At 40.4% G+C, this 22,106-nt stretch overlaps 2 protein-coding genes across 2 annotated transcripts in view; both read right to left on the minus strand.

The window, feature by feature from the left end:
- aebp1a (AE binding protein 1a) overlaps positions 1–9,322 on the minus strand; it is a 25,899-nt gene extending 16,577 nt beyond the window's left edge. The window contains exons 1-4 of the mRNA XM_046066966.1: positions 8,728–9,322; positions 4,202–4,444; positions 3,824–3,883; positions 1,030–1,098 (exon numbers count right to left, since the gene is read on the minus strand). Coding sequence (XP_045922922.1) covers positions 1,030–1,098; positions 3,824–3,883; positions 4,202–4,444; positions 8,728–8,983 — 628 coding nt within the window. The 5' untranslated portion in view covers positions 8,984–9,322. The remainder of the gene's footprint in view (positions 1–1,029; positions 1,099–3,823; positions 3,884–4,201; positions 4,445–8,727) is intronic.
- Positions 9,323–16,703: 7,381 nt separating this feature from the next.
- Positions 16,704–17,425, minus strand: pnx (posterior neuron-specific homeobox). Its single transcript, XM_046067594.1, has 2 exons — positions 17,305–17,425; positions 16,704–17,211 (listed from the first exon to the last, which is right to left on the minus strand). The coding sequence occupies exons 1-2, from the start codon at positions 17,423–17,425 to the stop codon at positions 16,754–16,756; spliced, it is 579 nt and encodes a 192-aa protein (XP_045923550.1). The 3' UTR covers positions 16,704–16,753.
- Positions 17,426–22,106: the final 4,681 nt, after the last annotated feature.

Consider the following 22,106-nt stretch of genomic DNA (forward strand, 5'->3'; position numbering starts at 1 on the left):
CTGGACTACAAACGAGCTGTTTTCAGGCAGTTCAGTTTTCTGTGGGAGATGGGAACTTCCTTTGGCCTGGACTTTGGGCTTTTTCTCTTTACAAGCACAACAAAGGTAACTCAAAAAAGGAGAGGGAAAAAGCAGAATACCACCTCTTTAAGTTTCACTTAGCTAATCTGCTACTCTCATTGTAAAAAAACCCTAATATATAATGACTAGTGGTGGGCAATAACTAAGTACATTTACACAAGTACTGTTGTTAAGTGAGTGTTGAGATACCTATACTTTACTTGAGTCTTTCTACTTCTACTCCACTACATCTCAAAGGGAAATATTGTACTTTTTACTTCACTACGTTTATCTTAGAGCTCTAGTAGTTACTTTACAAATTAAGCATTTTACGCACAAAACATTCAAAGATTCTTTAAAAGATGATATTTCATTACTCAACAGTTTACTCAAGTACAGCTGAAGCAATTAGTTTGTTGACAGAAAATTAATTGGCAGCAATTTTTAACATTTAAGTCTTTTTTCAAGCAAAAACATTTCATGGTTTCAGTTTCATAAATTAATTGTTTTAATAATTTGAACTTTTACTTGTATTCTTACAGTGTGGTATTAGTACTTTTACTTAAGTAAAGGATCTGAATACTTAATCCATCACTGAACCCAAACATAAAGTTATTGTGTGTGAAAATAATCAGATCAATTCAAATATTCTTTAAATTTAGACAGTTTAGTTCTGCAGACAAGGCTGGGAACAACAGTCTGTAGTTATTATAAACCTCATCATGTAAATCTTGAAGATCCATATCCCTGAGTTTGAAGATAATCTGAAATTTAGTGTTGTTGTTGAAGAAAACCCTGAAATTTAAAGTATTGTGGATTGAAATCTCAATGATTGTACCAAAAAATTTGATAACCATTATTATAAATACTTAACCCAAACAATCGGTCTAACATGTATCTGCCAACTCGTACAAAGTACAAAACATTACAAAATGAAACACATGCTCATATTGTGTAACAGAGGGGTACCTGGGATATACATGATGACCTCGGTAGTTGTGGCTTTTTTGTTATCAGGGTATCGACCAGGCACTACATCTGTGAAGGACACAGCAGCAGCAGCAGCAGCATCAGCAGCAGAAAAGCAGAAATGTGATGTAAAGATTTTATGACAAAATCTCTGCTATCACATGAAAACAGAAACGCCAGTGCAGAACCTTAATCACCACAGGAGTTCATTGTCATTACAGGGGAAATAAATCTGCAGGAAAAACTCAATAATTTTTTATAAAATACAGTGAATCTTTACTTTCCTCTTTGTGGGTTATTATTTATTTCAGTTTATTTTATTTTATTTTGGTAAATCCTTCATTGTGTGTCTTTATTTACTTACTTCCTGTCTTTGTGTTTTCTTGTTCTCTGTGTTGTTTTGTCATTGTGTCATTTATTCTTTGTTACCAGCTTTACTTTGAAATTTTGTTTCTGCTCGCTTCACTTCCTGCTCTTGTGTTTTCCCACTGATTTGACTGGTTGCTCCTCCCTGCTAGTTTCAACCTGTACCTATTCACCTCCCTTTTGAGTATATACAGATAAGTCTGTGTCTTCACTTTTGTTTGTTCATGCATTTCTTTTGGATTGTGGATTTGTGGATTTTGTGTTGGAAAATTAACTAAAGCTGTCAGATAATGTGGTGGAGTAAAAAGTACAATATTAGTGTAGTGTTTTACACTTTTAGGGTGTCAGTGTTTGTTTCTGTGCTTACTGTTTTACTTTGAAGTTGTTCTGCCTCTTGTGTCTTGTCCAAACGTCCTGTCTGTGTGCTCCCTGATTGTCTAATGTCTTTCACCTGTGTCGCATTATCTCCACCCCTCTTGTGTATTTAAGTCTGTGTCTTCGTGTTGTGTAGTGTCTGCTTTCATTGTCACTCTCCACTCGTCACATATTGACGCTTAGTCAAGACCCGTTGGCCTTGCTTTTCAATGTCCTGGATACCCTTTAGCGTCATTTTTAGACATTTAGGGCTCCTCGGTCAAGTTAGCAACGCTTAGCAACAACAAATATGCAACGTTTGGTTACAATTTTAAAATAAAACGCTATATCACCATTTTGAAACGGCACGTTATTAAAGATGTGAAACGATGCAATTTGGTTAGGTCCAAGCACAAATACTACTTGGTTAGGTTTAGGCAACAAAAGTACTTGGCCAAAGTTAGGAAAACATCATGGTTTGGGTTAAAAAAACTACGTACGTCAGTTAACACTTAAGTTAACTAACGTCACTTGCGTAACTTACACAATTTACATAACTCACCTAACTTCAATAAAAATATTTACTGTTGACTTTTGTTTCACACAGGACTCAAACCCCAGTCTCCTGGTTCAAAGTCGGGGTTCTGGCCCTCCATCCATCCCCCCAACCATGTCCTTACTCTGTCTTTTCTGTTAAATATCTTATACCTATCTTTACCGTCAAAAACTGACCCTACAGGGCTTCACCCACTGCGTTGAACTGTGACGCTATAGGGATTCCCAGTGCGTTACAAACTGATGCCGATGGGTCTTGACCATGCGTCCATATGTGACGAGTCGGGAGTCGGGTTGCCCCTCTTCATTACTTTTTCGTGTTTTGGTTCTCGTCTGTCTCCCATGCCTAGATAATTGCATTTCTTTTGGATCTTTGGTTTATTGCCTTTTGTACTGCCTGCCTCATGTCCAGCATAATTTGCCTCAACTAATAAATAAAGACCATAACCTGTACCTGTTCTGCCTGAGTTTCTTGCGTTTGGATCCAAATCCCTTGAGTGTCTGCATTTGGCAAAATGACCTAACTTTATTTATTATTTACACAGTAGTCTTTATTTGCTTCTTGAAAATGTTTAACTGATAAATCTGTTGCATCGAGAACATCAGTATCCTGCTTTGATTGTGTCTCTGTGTGTTTCACTTCCTAAAATCTCCCATTTTCCCAGCTCTTGTGACCCGCTGGAACCCTTCATAAAACCTTTGGCTCTGATTGAGAAGACGTTGATTAAACCTACGTCTGGCGTCCCAGTAGTCAGCGTCAAGCTCACTGATTTCAATTTTATGCAACTTTCTACTTCGAATTCCACATCTCGGAGGCAAATATTGTACTTTTTACTCCACCACATTATCTGACAGCTGAAGTTACTTTTCAGATTACAGTTTCTCATTCTCTTTCTATCCAGTGAAAACCATGCATGTCTAATTTTGGTGATTCAACCTGTAACACAAGCTGTCAGACAATCATGTGGAGTAAAACAAAGTACAATATTAGTAGTAGTGTCACTTTTTGGGGTGTTGGTGTTTCCTGTGCGTCCTGTTTTATTTTGAAGTTGTTCTGCCTCTTGTGTCTTGTCCAAACTTCCTGTCTGTGTGCTCCCTGACCGTCTAATGTGTTTCACCTGTGTCTCGTTATCTCCACCCATCTTCGGTATTTCCGCATTTGTCTTACAATGGTTTTCATTTCTTACTCAGTCTAGAGTTCTGAACTTTTCCTTTTGAATCATCTCCCGTTAGGATTGTGTATTTGGATTTATGGATGTTTACTTTTTTTGGTCTGCCTGCCTCACCTCAGTTGTAAGTTCCACTTATAAGTTAATATTCTATTCTGTAAAACTGCATCTACTCTGCCTGGTGTTCTGCGCCTCCATTTCCCTGTTTCCTGTGTCAGCGACAAGCAGAAGTAGAAAGTTGCCAAAACCACTGAGTGATAACCATAACGTGATCAGTCTTTGCTCTTTTTTTGAATTTATGACTGCAACTTTTATTATGTGAGCAGTTCAGTGACCCGTAAAGGTCTCACCCAGGTCTGGCTCAACAGGCTCTTTCCATCCAGGGCCCTGTGGGGTCACAGGTTGAATCCCTGTGAAGATCAAGTTAAAGAGTTAAAAGGCTGGAATCACATCAGACATATAATATAGAAATATAAATGCTGTGTAATCGGAATTTATTGCCATAAAAGATCATTAAGTTTTATGTGTTGTGTATTTCTGTGGAAGAAATGGGATTTTAAAACATCAAAAAATTTGTGACAACCTTTTCTAAAGAAACATTTATTTGTATTATGCGTTTATTCACCTGCAAGTCATCTAATAATTCTTGAAATATCACTAGTAGGTACCTTTTCATCAATATAAAACCATGAATTAATAATAATATGATATATAAAATGTGTACATACAGCCCAGTTCAATCAGCAGTCTCTCCTCTTCCTCGTCCAGAGAGGTACGACTGGTCTCTGGCTGCATTGTGGTCGTGGTCTTTGTCTTTGGTTTCTTGGTGGCTTTGGGCGCCTTTGGCTTCTTGGTGGGTTTTGGTGGTTTGGGTTTTTTGGTGGGTTTCGGTGGTTTTGGCTTTTTGGTGGGCTTAGGGGCATTCTGCTTCTTGGCTTTTGCTTCCCTTTCTGCTGCTTTCTTTGCCCTGGCTTCAGAGAGAGGAGAGTCAAAAGAGGAAAAACATTCAGTTATTTGAAACCAATAGTTTGTGTGTGTATTCATGTATGTCACATGAATCAGCTCTGCAGCTTCTTTAAACATTTTATTATAGTGTTATGTGAACGTTTTATTACCAAATGTTTCTCTTCAGTTTTTCTTTATAGTCTCTTTATATGTTTGTTAGCACAGATGTTTGTATACAGCAAACGTCATACTGTACCTATAAAACAAGTTAACACTGTCTGCTGTAACACATAAATGCACCAGGACCTGGTTCTGAACGAGAATCCAGCCAGCTCATTGGTTGTTTTGGTCTGAGACCAAATAAAAAAGGACTCAGAAGGAAACCATTGCCAAGGTCTAATAATCTCTCCAGACAGTCAACACTGTACAGTGTACATGAAGGAATAGTTATGTAAGAGTAGACAAAGTTTGATCTGATGGTAGAGCTGCAGGAAAGTTCATGAGGTAAATCTATTTTAAAACCAGTCAAGCGTTTTCCTCCTGGGAGCACAACTGCAGCGTGAAAATAAATCACTTTAATTAAATAAACACATCTTCTCTCATTAAAATAATTTATCGAATTTGTTTGTTTTCTTTCCGAGAGTAAGAGGAGAAGATTAATAACATTTCACACGTTAAGTACGAAGTCAGGACATGGTTAGCCTAGCTTAGCATAAAGACTGGAAACAATGGGAAACAGCTGGAGTGTCCAAGGTTCAAAAATACACCTACCAAGTTCTCCAAGTTAGTACTGTTTATTTGATTGATTTACTTTTTATTTGACAGGGGCAGCACAATTAAAATAATTGCGCAGTTGCACATATTCATTGCACATGAGTTAGCCAGCTTGCAAATTAGCAGCTGGCTAACTCATGTGCAATGAATATGTGCAACTGTTGTCCCTGAGCAGGTAGACAAAACAAAAAGGACACAAAACAACCACTAAACAAGAAATAAACTACACAAAATACATTATATCCATCAATGTGAAATTGATAATAAAAAACGGTTTCATACTTACACTAAATACAAAACAGAAAAATGAAATGCATTCATTAACGGTGACGCTCTTGTGCTGATTTCAGCCAACGTTTGAGGCTGACTTTAAGCACTGCAAAACCTTCTGAGTTTCTAATGTTTGTGGGTGTGAAATTCCACTTCCCCACTACTTTTACAGAGAAAGTGGATTGACCAAAGGTTGTCTTTCTAAATTAGTAGTACCAGATCACAACTAGTAGATGCTTTAGTTCTAATGGCACAGGCTTGAGCGTAGTCACACCTGCCTGTGACCAGGTTGTTTTACAGTATGATAGATGGGGAAATCTTATTTAATTGGTACATTAACAGAAATATAATTTTTTTTTAAAAAGATCATTTGCGGTTTGGGTTTTCTTCTTTGCACCAAACCATTAAAAGACTTCACTACGCTCGAGTGTTCACCAAGAAATAGTCCCAGCACGTAACTCTCCAGATACACGACACACGTCGTTGTTTTTGCTTAAACAAACAAGACATAACAGAGTTACTTAGTGAGGTGTATTTTTAAAACTTTGGACAGACCCAGGCGAGCTGTTTCCCCTTGCTGCCTTCAGACTTTAAGAGCAGTTTCAGTCTCATCGGACCAAAGACTAAAGAAAAAGAAAGAAATCACTGTTTGCTAGTTGACTTGAAGATTTCACAAAATGAGAAACTGATTCTTCATTTAGCATTAAAATTAAGGTTCATGATGGAAGCACGTTATGTGTCATGTACACGTGTCACAGAAGATTCAAAATACTGAAATACTTTTATTTATTTATTTACTAAAATTCTTATTTATTTATTTTACATAAGCGCAAAACATGTTTCTGATAGAGCCTAACTAAAAACTTAACTAACTAAACGTTGGTAACCAAAGAACAAATTAAAAATTCATACACTGTAAGGCAGTGTGGAATTTGTTGTTTTATATGGTTTAAAGTGTGTGCACAGCAGATATCACGTAAATGTGGCCTTTAGTTTCCAAGATATTTAGATATAAGGTTAACAAATGGATGGATGTGGGAGATTTCAGAACCTCCAGGCTCAAATGTTTTGACCTTCAATCATCTCAGCGTTGCGTTACACCCCCTCAAGCGTCTGATGAGAAACTGCTTAAAAACTTTAAAGCATAAAATAGGGGGTTTCGTTCTGGACTACATGGACTATTACAGAGAGGAGATCTTCAAAGGGCCTCAGGGTTCAGTCTTTCTAATCCACCTTCGTTATGCAACCATCATCAGCCTCCAGCGTAGACACAGAGGGCGGCTTGTTTTCTTCTGCTAAACATGTTTCCTGATGTTCAGTCCTGCACGGCCAATCCATTACTCACCCTCTGAGTGCTGGCTAACCACTTTTCATTACTGCCAATCACCTTTTCTCGGCATTTATGTGACTGACATTACATTATGCAACACGAGATTAGAGTGAAGGGACGGTTTCTGAATTCCTTATTTGCTTCAGATCCAGTGTTTGGATCAGACCTCAAAGCTTTTCCTTTTTTGTTTGAATTATGGTTTGATGGCAAATTGTTTCTTTGCCAAATTATGTGTGTGATGGTAGCATACAATCAAAGCTAGATTACCAACCAGGCACAGTGGGCCCCGGACCCTTGCAGGCCCCAAACATACCAGGTTCACTGCATATCTTGGTGATTTACTGTAATTTTTGATTTACTCTTAAAGAGCTCATAGTACAACTTACTACCCCACCAGAACACTGCGCTCCCAGAATGCACCTGTGGTTCCTAGAGTCTCCAAAAGTAAAACTGGAGCCAGAGCGTTCAGCTATCAGGAGGCAGACACCGTCTCCACATTTAAGAGTAGGCTTAAGACTTTCCTCTTTGATAAAGTTTATAGTTAGGGCTGGCTCAGGTGAGTCCTGAACCATCCCTTAGTTATGTTGCTATAGGCCTAGACTGCCGGGGGATTTCCCATGATGCACTGAGCTCCTCTCTTCTTTCTCTCCATTTGTATGCAACCTCATCCCATTATTGCATGTTAGTAACTTGACTCTCCTCCTATCACTTTCTGCAGGTGCCTTTTCCCCCTCCCTTAGTTTTGTGCCTTCTCTGGATCTGTGGTTGCAGGCTTCCTGCTGCCCCCATTCCCCAGTGATGCTAGCTAGTTACCAGTAAACACAGAGTTCCGCTGAAGCTGATGGGAATGTCATTAGTTCTGCTGGTATTTGGTCATTAAGCAAATTGCTGATGATGGTGCTAGATGAAAGGTCAGAGGATCACCAGAGCTCTTACAGCTCATCCTGAGGGGAACATGAAGGTCTGAACCACATTTCATCACAATCCGTCCAACAGCTGCCAAGATGTCTGGTTACAACAAAATGTGCAGCCATGTATGGAGTAAATGTCTCAGTAAACAGAAGATAACAGCATCCATCACTTAATTGGGTCCAAAAAGTAAATAAAGTAATTTATAAATATGATAAAGAAGTTTCCTGGAAAAACAAAGCCTGAAAGAAATGAAAAATAGTTTGGGGTCTCAGGTTTTGTTAATTATGGCCTTTCGTGTAACTTAAATCATCCTCACATGAAAACCTCTGGCTGCTAGGCTTGTGGTTTTGCTTGATGCAGTGGAAAGTTAACATTCATAATGTCCGTGCCATTGAATCAATGCTACTGAAAGTGGGAACTCTCGTAAATCCTGTCAGCTCACTTATGGAAAATCGTAATGGAAATATTTCTGCTCTTGCTCAGACCTTCTTGTAGACATAATTGAGGCACAGACGCCACTCTGATTGTGCTTGACAAAACTAGCTACTGAAACTTTTACCCGACCTGAATCCCTGGCAGAGAAAGCAGGTCATGTAAGCAGCGGTGCAGTCAGGCTGCCAAGACATCAGCCCACTGACTGAATCCCTTTAAGTTTCTGCACCATCATCTCTGAGTCACTGAGATGTTTTCATCAAAACAGAACAAAAACTCTTCTGCTACTCTGGTTTTGAAATGTTATTCATGTGGTAAACACCAAAGGCTTTAACAAAAAGCTTTTGTGACTCTGCAAAGAAGATTTCTGGACCAGTTCAGAGGGAGAGCTGGAGACAGAGCAGTAGATAACACAGTTCAAACCAAATGTTTTCCTGCCTCAAAGATTGATTGCAGCCTTTCCTATCTGTGTATCCTCAGCGTCTTGGCTGAAAGCTCAGAGCAGAGTGGAGGGAACCTCATTTAGACTTTCACATTTCTGCACATAGACGCTTAAATTCAATTAGATTGTCTGTAGACTCTCCTTCTTACCTGCCTCAATTTCCTCAGGTGTCTTCTTCTTCTTCTTTGGTTTTGCCTTCTGCTCTTCCACCACTTCAGCAGGCTCATCAGACATTTCAACACCCCCATCCTCCTCCCCCTGTCTCCTGTGCTTGACCAGTCCTCGGGTTTCTCTCACCTGAACCCGGTCTCTGGAGAGTTTGTTCTCCCTCATTTCTTCTTGAGCACAGACCAGGACACAGCACAGGGCCAAACCCACCAAGACGACCAGCACCTCAGCCCTCATTGCTCTGGTACAAAAACACAACGCTGACTCGGATCAAACAGACCAGACGTCCTCCAAGAAAAGCCCAGACTCTCAAACTGGCTGCAGAAACAACTTTGTAACGAACATCTGCCCTGCAGATGCAGAGATTCGGCTGTCTCGGGTCACCAGACTTTGAGCTCCTCTAAAAGTCTCAGAAGAAATGAATGGGACGCAGAATAGTGGATCCTGGAGAGAACAAAATGATGAGCTTCTGGAGGTCTGGAGAGTTTCCTCCTCTCTGATGGCGAGTCAGCGTGGAGAGAGGAAGAAAAGGTTGTGGGCTGGAAGTTTTAAAGCAGCCTCCTGGTCGTGCAGAGTAAAAATGCATCTGTCTGGAGCAGATTTTCAGCAGCAGCAGACCCACACACCTCCCTGCCTCGTCCAGCTCCCTCCTCCTCCTCCTCCTCCTCCTCCTCCTCTTCTCCCACATACTCCTCAGCCACATCTCTCCCTCATGGCCCTTCACCCCCTTTTCCCCTCACCCATCTCTAAGCAGAGGGGAGGAGCATCTGCCACATGTGACATTCCTACAGGGGAGGGAGGGAAGAAAGAAAGATTAAAGAAAAACATTTAAATCTGGTTTGCAATTGTAGAATGACTAGAAGACAACCAGAGGGTAGTGGATTAGACCTCAGTGAGGACATTAAATGATAGAAAGCGTAACTTGAAAGACTTTTAAAACAAGCAGAGGCTCCACATTTCTTCTGAATAGAAAAATAGACGCGAGGACCTCAGCTGGCCTCCTACTAGACACTGAAGAGGAGTGAATACGAGGTTGTAAACAGTGTGGGCATAATGCGGCAACAGATGTTGTTTCGCTGGTTAGTTCTACAAAAGTTTGGTGGTTTAAAAAAATGACTATGGAACTTTTGAAAGAATAAATAGCACATTCTTCTTTTTACAAATGAAAGGTTGAAATCAAAAGCAATTTTAAATTCTCAGTTCACTCAGGGGTTTTGCTTCTGCAGCCTTACTTTGTCTGGTACGATCATAGGTGTCATTTACCCTGGGGACGCTGGGCACATGTTCCCACCACTTTTTGAAAGCATAAGTTAAAAATGTTCTGAAAAATAGCTTGCAACAAGAAATGTTAACTAACAAATGAAAAAGCTTTGAGAGGGGTTATTTGCACATTAAGAAAACATGCAATGCAATAAATAAATATAGAAGATGTGAAGAAATGTGCATTGTCCAAACAAAAGTAACTTAAGCTAAAAAAATAACAAGCTACTGATTTTTGCATTATATTCCATTAAATTTTTGGATTTTGAATTGTCACATGCCACCTGAATTTTGTGTTTCCCTTTATATAAATTGAGAGATTTCTACCATAAATGGTGCAGAAAATGCCTCCAGAATGCAGGAAATTAAGAGTTTAATGATCAAAATATCATGGGGGAGGAGCCCCAGACCCTCCACTCGTATGTTTCAGCATTGAATATTTCTTCAAATTGTTATAAAATATCTTCTCGTCTTGTTCTCATGACTCCAATATGGTGCATCGTTACTTCTCGTGAGCTAGGTGTATCCTCACACCCCTAATCTGAGCCCTTACGTCCAGCCACTTTTCAACAAAAAGTGACGCCCTTGTCTCTGACCAGCAGCTTGTGGTGGCCAGTGTTTAAAACCTGCATTGATAGATTTTAGTTTTTTTGCCCCCGATCCCAATCACAGTCATTTAATGTCGAGCATCTGCAGATGCGGCCCCGATCCGATTAGCTCACTGTCTTGGCTGTTTATTTCTGAGGTGAATTTCCATAGTGCAGAGATTTTAGCTGCGTCCGGTAACAAACTGTGCTTTCTGTTTACGACACTTGTGTGACAGTTAACGTAAAACAAAGGACCGGGCTTAGGTTAACGCTCGAGCTGATATGATCATTGACATTGGATCGGGACATCCCACATTTCTTTGGGCAGCAGAACAAGCACAAAACACAGAAATATTACAAGCTTTATATTGTCAGATACAAAGCAACCCTAGCATTCATTGGAGTCGTGTTTCTCACTGTGTTTCTTTACTTTGTAAGTCCAGTAGGCTTAAATGTAAATGCTGCATTATATTTACTAGCTGTGTCTGTCAGATGATTGGTGCCGGACAGGTAGTTCACAGAGAGTTGCCTACTGCTGCTGGAAACTAGGTTGAAGAGGAAAACCAAAACAAAGAGCTGACAGAGACACTAAAATCCAGAGGAGCTGCAGATTCAGGTGATAATTCTGTTGGTTTTTCACTACAAGTTACCTCTTTCATGTTACACATAGTCATTTAATGCATTGTTCGAATATTAACTAGTGCTTCTTTAAAGACTGGCTTTAGCAGGTTAATAGTAAAGTTTCTATTGTAAACCAGCTCAGACTTCAGGGTCACCTACAGATTTGTCCAGCATGTAGTCAAACGTAAGGTAATTGTGAAGGATCCGACTGGTCTGATGTCCCTCTGCAACATAACCCATCCTGACTGGACCGCCTTCCCAGAGCAAACTCTCCAAAATCCTGAAATCATGCTTCATGGCTAAATCTGGTTTATTAGCCCTTAAATCACTTTGTTTGTTCCTGGGCTTTTAAATAATCTGAGTGGATTTAACTGTCTTGAGAAATAATATAAACTAATATCCAGATGAAGTCATAATTACACAACACTTTTAAATTTCGGTCCAGTCTCGGTCACTGATGGGTCACATTTGTTGCCAGATGTGAGGAGTGAAGTATTATTTCCTCCTGGGTGAACGGAGTCACGTTATAAAGTCAGCAGAGGACATCCTGTGCGTCTGGTCGTCTCGCCTTCAGCAGATTATCGACTGAGATTAATTACACAATAAGACAATTAAAGTCATCAAACGTGCTGCTACTATGTTTAGCAGGTACAATGTTTACCATGTTCAACATCTTAGTGAAGCGCGGTAGCGGAACCAATTTTCATGTCCACCACTTGTCATTTTTCAGAAACAAGTTACAAAGTGCTTTAACAAGTGTAAAAACAATAAAACACACAAAGAGACTAAAATACACGTTTAAAATAAATATAAAATATACATAAAATACAATAAAATAAAAGGGATAAAATAAAGTCAAATAAGATCAGGAAAGGCTCTCCTATAAAAGTATGTTTTAAGAAGGGACTTAAAAGAGTTCACTGACTCAGCCGACCTGATTTCCTCGGGCAGGCTGTTCCAGAGCCTCGGGGCCCTGACAGCAAACGCTCTGTCCCCTTTAGTTTTCAGTCGAGACTCTGGAACAGGCAACAGACCTCTGCCCGAGGATCTCAAGGTACGTGCTGGTGCGTATGGGACTAAAAGGTCAGAAATATAACAAGGCGAGAGGCCATGAAGAGCTTTAAAAGTGATCAATAGAATTTTAAAGTCAATTCTCAAACATACTGGGAGCCAGTGTAATGAAGCTAAAATAGGAGTAATGTGGTCATATTTCTTTGTTCTGGTTAAAAGCCTGGCAGCTGAGTTCTGGACAGTCTGGAGTCGATCAATAGATTTTTGGGTTAAACAGGTGAAAAGGCTGTTGCAATAATCCAGGCGTGATGAGATGAAGGCGTGTAAAATGGTCTCGGTGTCCTTAAAAGTTAACATAGATCGAATGTTTGATATATTTCTAAGTTGATAAAAACATGACTGAACAAGCTTTGTGGTGTGCTGCTCAAAACTTAAATTACTATCGAACCAAACACCAAGATTCTTTGCAACAGGCTTTAATGTGATTCACTAGTGAACCAGCAGATGGCCATCCAATAGGTTAGGAGATATCTGGACCGGGCAGGTTTTTGGACAGATTCAAATTTTGACCTGATGATTTATTGACATCAGCACGTTAGCGTTGTCATTGAGAGCATGTGAGCATGCTGACATTGGCATGTAGATAAAGGAACCTCTGTGCAGCCTCACAGAGCCACTTCCATGTGTAAGGATTACTGCACACCTGCTGTTCCCAATCAGGACGTGATGTGAAGGAGCGAGCAAGCGAACATCACATTGTTTCAGCTTTTCCCAACAAGGGATTCCCCACCTGCTCCGTGCGTCACTGAACAGGCCAAACGACGTGCAGTGTTGGAGAGTAATGTAAATAGAGAGAGGTTATAATTTAAGGGGGAAACACAATTTCAAAACAACCAGGAAAAGTCTCAGTAAGGAAACTCTGCAGAAAGGCTGTGGGAGAGTCTCAGTGTGGAACTAAAGCAACGTCCAAACATAAATCAGTTTAAAATTGGGTGTAAGGATGTGGTTTCACGAGTTACAGGGATGAATAAGGAGGTGAACAATCAATGAGTGTTTTCAGTTTATTTTCAGTGTTGTTGTTATGTGTTGTCTTATGTTCCTTTTTGTTTCTCCTTTCTTTTTTTTATATAACTGATGTACATTTTTAAATGCTTTTGGATATGAAAAAGTTGATGTGTAAATATTAATTTGGAATGCAGGCAGATTATTTATAAGCATTTGATTTGTGGACACAGGGTGGGATTACATTTTTTTCCTTCTTTCCAGTGATTTTGGAATATGTAAAAAAATTGACAAGATTTCTTTGGCTGTAACTATTATTATTATTATTATTATTATTAACTTATTTATTAGTATGTTCTTTAATAATTTTGAGTTGTTTATTTTATTACATTTTCTTGTTGGATGTTTCTGTGTTACACATATTCGAAATAAACACTTAGTAAATAATAATCATTAGTGACAAAATAAATGTAACTGTAATCCCTTAAAGTTACTAATGAAAATGTTCATGATTACATCGGGGGTTACATCTGAATTTTGTTGGATTTTTTATATGTTAATAATGTTCATTTAGTTGCTTTGCATGTTTTTCATGTGCACCATGTTTTTCTTGATGTTTTCCAGCCACAGCTGTTTAGTAACGTTTGACGCTGTTCTGATGCTATTGATTGTTTTTTATGTTGTAATTTGCAGCGCCACTCGTCTGCCAGTTTAACCGCCTTCTAGCTGTCTTTAGAAACACTCATTATTTAGAAAAGTAATCAAAATGTAAAAAAAAGTTACTCTGCATTGATAAAGTAATTGAAATAGTTACACTACGATTTACTTTTTAAATAGGGTAACTTGTAATTGGTAACTTATTACATTTCCAAAGTAACCTTCCCAACAGTGCCGACATTGTGTCGACAAGTTTCACACACCTCCAACAAATTTTCATTGGACAGAATCGACGCTGACTTCCTTGACTTTTCCATTTTCCCTCCAGTTAGCAGTCAACATGGGCGACAGCATCGCTCGTAGTATGTGGACAAAACCAAAGTCACTGTTGTTGATTCAGTGTGACTTAAACCAAAGTCCCCAACAATGACTTTGGTTTTACAAATGTTCAGTGTCAGAGAATCCCAGCAGGCCCATCATGTGATGACTGCGGTCCACAGAGCAGACTGACACCAGCTGTGAGGCACTGAGCGCTCGCACATATCAGTCATGTTATCACGCAGAAAATATTTCATTTGTTTCCATTACAGGTTGACTCATTTCCCTGCTCACGCTCATAAAGTGTGTGTGTGTGTGTAATAATAGCCTCCTTTATCTTCACCAAGCTTCCACTTTGTTTTCTTCCATCTGTTTCCAATACCTCATTGATGGAAGTGGCTTAAGATCAGTTTCGCTCCAACCAGCTTGCCAGAAAACGGCCGATAATAAAATGTTTTGTCTTCTTAAAAATGTATTAAAGTTCATTTATTCATTGGGTAACATGAATTTCAGAATTTGCTCCACCTGGAGTCGGTGCTAAATCAGTTATTTCTTCTCCTGATGTTTCTTTGTCTTTTCAAATGGCCGTACTGTTTTGAGGTCTAACGTGGCTTTTTTAATGATTTATATCAAATACTTCACTGATTTGTGTCATTCGCAGTAATGGATGGACATCTTGTGTTCAGAACCCCCTGACATCTGAGGAGAAGAGTATGTGCTAAATCACACACAGATGTGTGTGTGTGTGTGTGTGTGTGTGTTTCTAAGACAGATTAAAGCAAAGAGTAGTTATTTTAAGGGGGGCTGCGTCTTTGAAAATAAATTTGAAATACTTACAGAATGAATCTAACTTGGCCAAGAAGGTGTTGGATGGAGTTTACCAGTCAGGATGTCTCGCACACGCACTCTGACCTTCATCTGAAACCAGTTAAACTGATCTGAAACACTAAAGAGGGTTCAAGGAGTTTATAACTTTAAAGTGAAATCTGACTCTGTTACCTTTTAGGTGAGAACAAGCAGCATGTGAAACATGAAACGTTGTTTTAGAAGATGCATATGGTCCTGTTTCTCTGTGTAATAATTCAGTTACCATGCAGCTGTGTAGCTCTATGGTGATGGCGTTTTGTCTTCTGCTTTGGTCCAGACTGAAACGTCTCAGCAGCTGTTGGACGGATTGTGATGAAATGTGGTTCAGAGCTTCATGTTCCCCTCAGCATGAACTGTAAAAACTTTGACTTTGACTCTGACTTTTCATCTAGCGCCATCATCAGGTCAACATGTTAACGTGTCCAACACTTTGGTTAATGCTAGCATGCTAACACACTAAACTAAGATAATGAACATGGTAAACATTTTGGGGGACTGGATTTGATCGCACATAGTGTGTAGGCCTATATCTACATTTTTGTGCATATACTTCTGTATTTACATATTTGATTTTGTTTCTTCTTTATGTTTCCCCTGTGCTGCTGTTGAATTTCCCCTACGAGGGATCAGTAATAGACTCTTAGTCTTGTCCAAATATATGTTATGGCCCTCTGTCTTCATGCTTTCTCACTGTGTGAAACCTCAGGAAGCACTTGCCATGGCTCATGCATGCATAACAAATAAAAAGCATAAGAAATGTGTGGCTACATTCAGTGTTCTGTATTTGTGTAGCGCCTTTCTAGTCTTTCAACCACTCAAAGCATTGTTACACATTCACACAGTGAGCCTAAGTACTCACACCAAAGTCAACACACACCATCAGGGGTATTTTGGGTTCAGTATCTTACCCAAGGAGGCTTCAACATGCAGCCTGGAGGACCCGGGGATTGAACCGCCGATCTTCCGATTAAGAGGCAACCCGCTCTAACCCCAGAGCCACAACCGCCCCACCTACATGAATTTCTCCCCTATTCCTTTCTTTCACCCTTAACAGTTTGCACAATGCTGTTCATAGTACATCATGAATGGCAAATATAGATAATTCTTAGTTCAAGAAATATCTAAATGAAGCAAAAATGTGTTGACTTGAGTGGTGAAACCCACAGATCTGCCTCTCAAACCTAATTATGGGACCCCTTCTCCCATATCAGCAGGAAAAGACCCTCTATCAGATTCCTTGTGGCCCTTTAGACTATAAGATGCACCAGTTTTCACTAGTGAGGTGCAAAAACATCCACCACTACCATTGAGCCTAACTGCACAATATTACCTTGAGGAAAGTAAAAGTTAAATATGAAGTGTTATCTTTCCAGCAAGTTATTTTGTGTGAAGTCAAACATCCCTTCTGTTGCGTTGGGGCAAGTAGAGGGTTAAATCAAAAATACTGTAGCCTAAGAGGCCTGTATAAGAAAAAAGGAACAAACAAAAACATCTGCAATAAAAAGTGTTTATCAAAATAAGTTATAGCATAATTACATTAAAAAATATTTATCATTTCGTTTTACTCAGTCCTGTTGGGCACTTTCACAGCTCTGCTGATTAGTGATATTAGTGCCATAGTCTCGAGCTGCTCGTGTTGCTCCGTCGCGCGCTCAGTCCCTCAGTGCAGGTTTGCGCACCACGTTTAATAATGATGATAAGGCACCAGCGGCAGAGGCGCAAACAGCTGGAGCGGAGTGCGCTGCTGGCAGTAGAGAGGACTGAAGGTCAGAGATGAGCAGACGGCAGGATGCGAGGAGAAGGATTGTGTGAAGCCGTGTTCCTCCTCTGCCTCCTTCCCCGGCAGCCGCTCCTTCTTCCACTTGGTGCGTCTGTTCTGAAACCAGATCTTAACCTGGGTCTCGGAGAGGCGCAGCGCCGAGGCGATGGTGTGCCGCTCCAGCACCGACAGGTAGTGGCACCTGTGGAAGCTGTGCTCCAAGATCTGCAGCTGCTCCAGGGTGAACGCGGTGCGGATCCGTCGACTCTTTGCCTTCGACCTCTGAGGCTTCCCCGGACACTGAGCGTCATCCTCCTGGCTGCAGCTTTCACCTGCCGGAGGATGCGCCTGCTCTCTGGGTTCTTCTCTGGGAGTAGAAGCTCCTGAAAGGGAACAGACATTTATGAATAAATCAATTTATGAATCCACAAACAGGTCTAGATCGTTTCTTAGACCGCAAAGAGTTTAAGCCTCACCTGTTGCCTCTTCCTCCACTGCGCAGATTTTTCTTCTTGTAAACTTGGTGGGGTCCAAAATATCCTCCACAGAGAAGGGCGTCCTGTGGGTTAAAGGCAACTTGACTGCAACTGGCTTCATTTCTGCTCGCTGTGGACCGGGCAGGACGCAGGTAGCGGTGTCTGTGCCCGGACGGCTCCGGCCTTTATATATCCAGCCTCTGCACACGCTCGCAAATTTACATTTCATTCAAAAAGCAACCCAAATGAAGCGACGCGTATTGTAGGAACAATCGCAGCCTCAGTCTTTCCCGTGCGGACGCGCACACACGCTCCGGCCCCGTGGGACTCCCTGATGCGCACTTCAAAATGTAAATGTCCGCTCTCAGCTGGGGGGCACTGAGTTGGTTATTTATTGCTCGGCATCTGGTTAAAATGTGCCCCCTTTCTTTCCCTCCGTGTTCCTCATTGTGGTTTGGCTTGTCATTATTTGCAAATGTGAGATTTTACGCTGGTAGGACACGTGAACGCTGGTTGTGATGCTAATTGATGGACTTATCAAAGGGAAAGTTTGCGCCTTTTCTCCCTTGTGTCCCAGTTTCCATAGCGCCATTTGTCCTGTTGAGTGCAACATCCCCACAAAGCACTTGGGTTTAATTAGCAGCCCACTAGCAACTTTATAGCTGCAAGCGATCTGAGCAAAGCAGCCACTTCATGCCTGCTGGAGATATCAGGAAAACCAGGTTTCTCTATCACTGTTAGTCATTTTATTCAAATTTGTCCTGTTTTTGAAACAATAAGTCAACTAAATTTGTTAATTCATTAAGAAAAATGCAAAAATATTCTTTGGTTCTTAAATGACTGGATTTTCTGCTGTGTTCTGCTTTAGATCCTTTATGAAGATGTCACATTCACTTTTTAGGTATTAACTCTACAGAGTGCAACACAGTGAGACATTTCTGTTGGTTATTTCAGAACCAAGACGCCTGAAAAGCAACGAGTTATTGTCTTTATGTGACCGTGGAGTGATGGTTTCCTCTTCAATCAGTGCCATCGGTGGCTCAGTCAATACAAACTCCTGCTTTGCTCCAACACACAGCTCTTTATTGTGAATTGCGGTGCAGATCCCAAAGTTTTCAAAGACACAGAATATGTCGGGGTTGATGTGCTGAATATACACAATATATATTTAATATACTGTCACAGAGTGGAAGATCAGTTTCCCCACCTTAAAACAACTTCAAGGGAAACAAAGAAACTCGAGTTAGTCATTGACACAAGACAAGTACATGCTATTTAAAGATTAATAGTTTTAATTACTTTATACACAGTTAGCTTAGTACAGTGGTTCCCAACCTAGGGGTGAGGTCCCTCCAAAGGGTCACCAGATAAATCTGAGGGGTCGTGAGATGATTGATGGGACAGAAGAAATAAAACAGCCTGGCCTCGATTAGGCTGCAGATTATTAAGCTGTGACTTCTAGAGGCAGAAGAAGTCAGGTGACGTGGTATAAAGAGCGACAAAGTCCATGTAAGTGGTGGTGGCGTGGATGGAAGAGTCAAATAAGGTAATGACTTTCACTCAGGAGACTGAGGTTTGAGTCATGTGTGAAAGAAAGTCAAAGGCGCCGTGTTTTAAGTTAAATGACGTTTTGTAGATGATGTGACTTACTTAATGTACTTATTTTCACCCAAACCACGATGTTTTCCTGACCCTAACCAAACTACGACAGGTACGTTTACCACGTGTTAAACGTCACATGACTTAAATAATGTAAAGTGCCGGTGCCCCCATCACTGGACTGGTACTTGCCAACGCTTTTCATTTTGGGACACTTGATACTCGACCATTTCTGTCTTTAAGTTTAAGGACGTGTTGCTTTGAGTGGTCACAAGTCAAAAATGTGGGAAGCCGCCAGTCCGTGAGATTATGTCAAATCTTAATCTGTAAAGTAACTTCTACGGCTGTTAAATAAATGTGGAGAAGTAAAAAGTACAACCTTTCTTTCTGAAATGTAGTAAAGTAGAAGTCTAAAGTAACAAAAAAGTGGAACACCAAAATGTACTTAAGTACAGTGTTTGAGTTAATAGTTTCCATCACTGCCTCTTTATGTTTAACTGGCTGTGTCTGCAGATTAATCTCCCTCTAGTTGCTTCATTAACTTTACAATTCAGGTAACAGTCCCATCTTTAAATCCACATTATTGGTTATACCCAGAGAGACCATTCCTCAGGACGTAAAGGAGGGTCCACGGGGGGTTCAGAGTCGCGGGGTAAATGATCCTGTGGAGGTAACTCATGAAGGTGGCAGCTGCCAGCGTGCTCCCAGCTACAGACACCTACAGAGCAACTGGTATTGAGGGGACAAGAGAGGCCGGCTCATCAGGACAATTAGCAGATGTCACCAGTAGGCTTGACCCTCTCTGACCCTGGGCTTTGTTCTGCAGGACAAGGGGAAGTGGATAGACCTTGGGGCAGAGAAGGATGAGGGGATGAAGAAATGATGAAGACAGAAAATACAAGTAGGTGTGAACAGAAGAAGACAGACAGAAAACACTCCTGAGGAAGTCTCTAAATGAGTCTCCAGGAATCCTGAAGCAGCGTTACAGCTAAAGCATCGTTCCATGCATTTCATAGTGTTATACAGATTTTTATTACTGATCATGTTGAAGTTTTTTACAGCGCATCATACAGTATTTTACAAGCTGCATGTTTTGTGGGTAAAATGTGAATCTGCAAAACAACAAGTGACGGCCAGGCAAATGTAGTGAATCGTAGGTTAATAGAAGTATAAAGAAGCAGAAAATTGAATTAAGTACCAGAAGTGTACTTAAGTCCTACAGTACTTGAGTAAATGTAAATATCACAGTTATCTGGTGACAAACTCTGCACTGCGACTCAGATGACACCAAAGCAGACAGTATATCCAGTACATCTTTAGCAGGATGTTCTGGTAATCCCAACCCTGATGGGGACAAAATGAAGGGTCTGAAAGCCAGATGCAACCATTTACACACGTAAGAATTGATTTAAAGAATAAGCCTACTCCCAGTTAGACGCCTGTCCCTCTTACTGGCCTGCTGTGGCTACACGTTTTGACAAATAATCGCAGGTCTCAATTAGAAGCCCGGTCTGGTTTTATAGAAGTTCTCTGGGTGTATAAAAGCTTTTGTTGCTTTAAACTGTTTAAACTTTTGTCAGTATGGGCATGCTTCACATTGTACATCAGTTAGATCCTCCACTATTCAATGGTTTGGGTTATTTTACGGAAACATTGAGCACCAAAGTATTATTCATTCAGATCTAACATCAAGTTAAACAAAAGAGAAGAAAAAAGTGGTGACTCACCTCCTTTGAAGCGGTCATTAAGTCCGAACACATGTCTCCTATCATTTATATTATTTTAGGGTCCACCCATCAAAATAATCAAAATGTTTTTTTCATGGTAACCCTCTTCTTTCATCTTCTCTACGGCAGTCCCTCCCTCTCTCTAAATGATCATTTCTATACATGTAATATTCATACTGGTTGAAATAAACACTTTGATAGAAAGCCCGTCTTTGCAGAGCAGCAGTTTTGTGCGAAAGAAATTAAAGGCCTGTCCCAAATATAGGCAGAGTGAGTTCAGTGATTGAAGCCAATAAAAGCCCGGGCTAATAATTGAATTTTTAAGATATTAAACAACAGATGTCACAGAATATAAATGAAAATAAATAGGAAAAATATTTGGCGATGCAACAAGATTTTTTATCAAGAAGAGAAGGGAGGTGGACTGGAAAAGAACGAGACCAAGTCTCACCTCTAAACTGGAACAATCCCCATAACCTCAAAGAAAAATAAATAAACAAAGTTACATCAGGTCAGAAACAAAGATTCCTCATTCCTTCACCTATTCATAACATCCCAAACGCCACAGATGTGTCCCCATTGCAAGAGGAAAGAGGAGGAGAAAACACAACTATTATCTTCCTTTCAACGGCTCAAAGGCATTTATTGCGACACCCAGGGGTGCCCTCAGCATTCCCGGGCCCCTTTGTGAGACGTCTGCCGGCACACTTGCCTTTGTGCTCGACGTGTCTTTACTGGTGCTGGAACGGCCCCACAAACCATTAAATAACGTTTGACTTTCAGGACGTACGTGGGGTGGTCTCACGTCATCACAAAGCTTTTTATATCGCTCTTAAAACAGTTAATGGAAATGTTCCGGTTAAAGCAGTTAGGGAGGAAGAAATTTGCACATCCAAAAACCTGATGGCGGATTTAAACGTCATGACGAGACTGTAGATAAATCTCTCTTTATCGGTGCAAACTTTGGTACTTTGCTTTGGTGGCAAACTTTAATTTACATTCAACAATAATGCATGAAAAAGTTTAAATGTTGTGATTTTTGTTTAAATTTATGTTTTACAACAGAACACAAACCTGTAACTGAACAATCTGACTTAACAGACAGAATATCTAAAGAAAAGAACACAAATTAAGTGAAAGCTGTCCAAATCTATTTAGATCTCAGTTACTCCAGACGGATCCTTTAAGAGTTGTCTGATGGGTTTTCCAGATCTGCAGTAAAGGGGGACCAAAGTTTCCTAAAAGGTTTAATCTTCAGAGGAAACCTGAATCTTTCCAGGTGGAAGTTAGCTGCTGTACTAAAGGTGCTTCTGGTGTTGCTCTGTGTTGTAGTAACGTTGTCTGTGCTGTTAATATAAACAATGATCCCTCTTGGGTTTGCTTTTTGAATAGCAGAACATGTTCAACACCTTTATAGAGCATGTGAGAATAAACTTCAGATGCTTCACCACGCAGGTCTTTTCCTCATGTTTCCTT

The sequence above is a fragment of the Micropterus dolomieu genome, linkage group LG13, assembly GCF_021292245.1.
Source record: "Micropterus dolomieu isolate WLL.071019.BEF.003 ecotype Adirondacks linkage group LG13, ASM2129224v1, whole genome shotgun sequence".
In the NCBI taxonomy this organism is placed as follows: Eukaryota; Metazoa; Chordata; class Actinopteri; order Centrarchiformes; family Centrarchidae; genus Micropterus; species Micropterus dolomieu.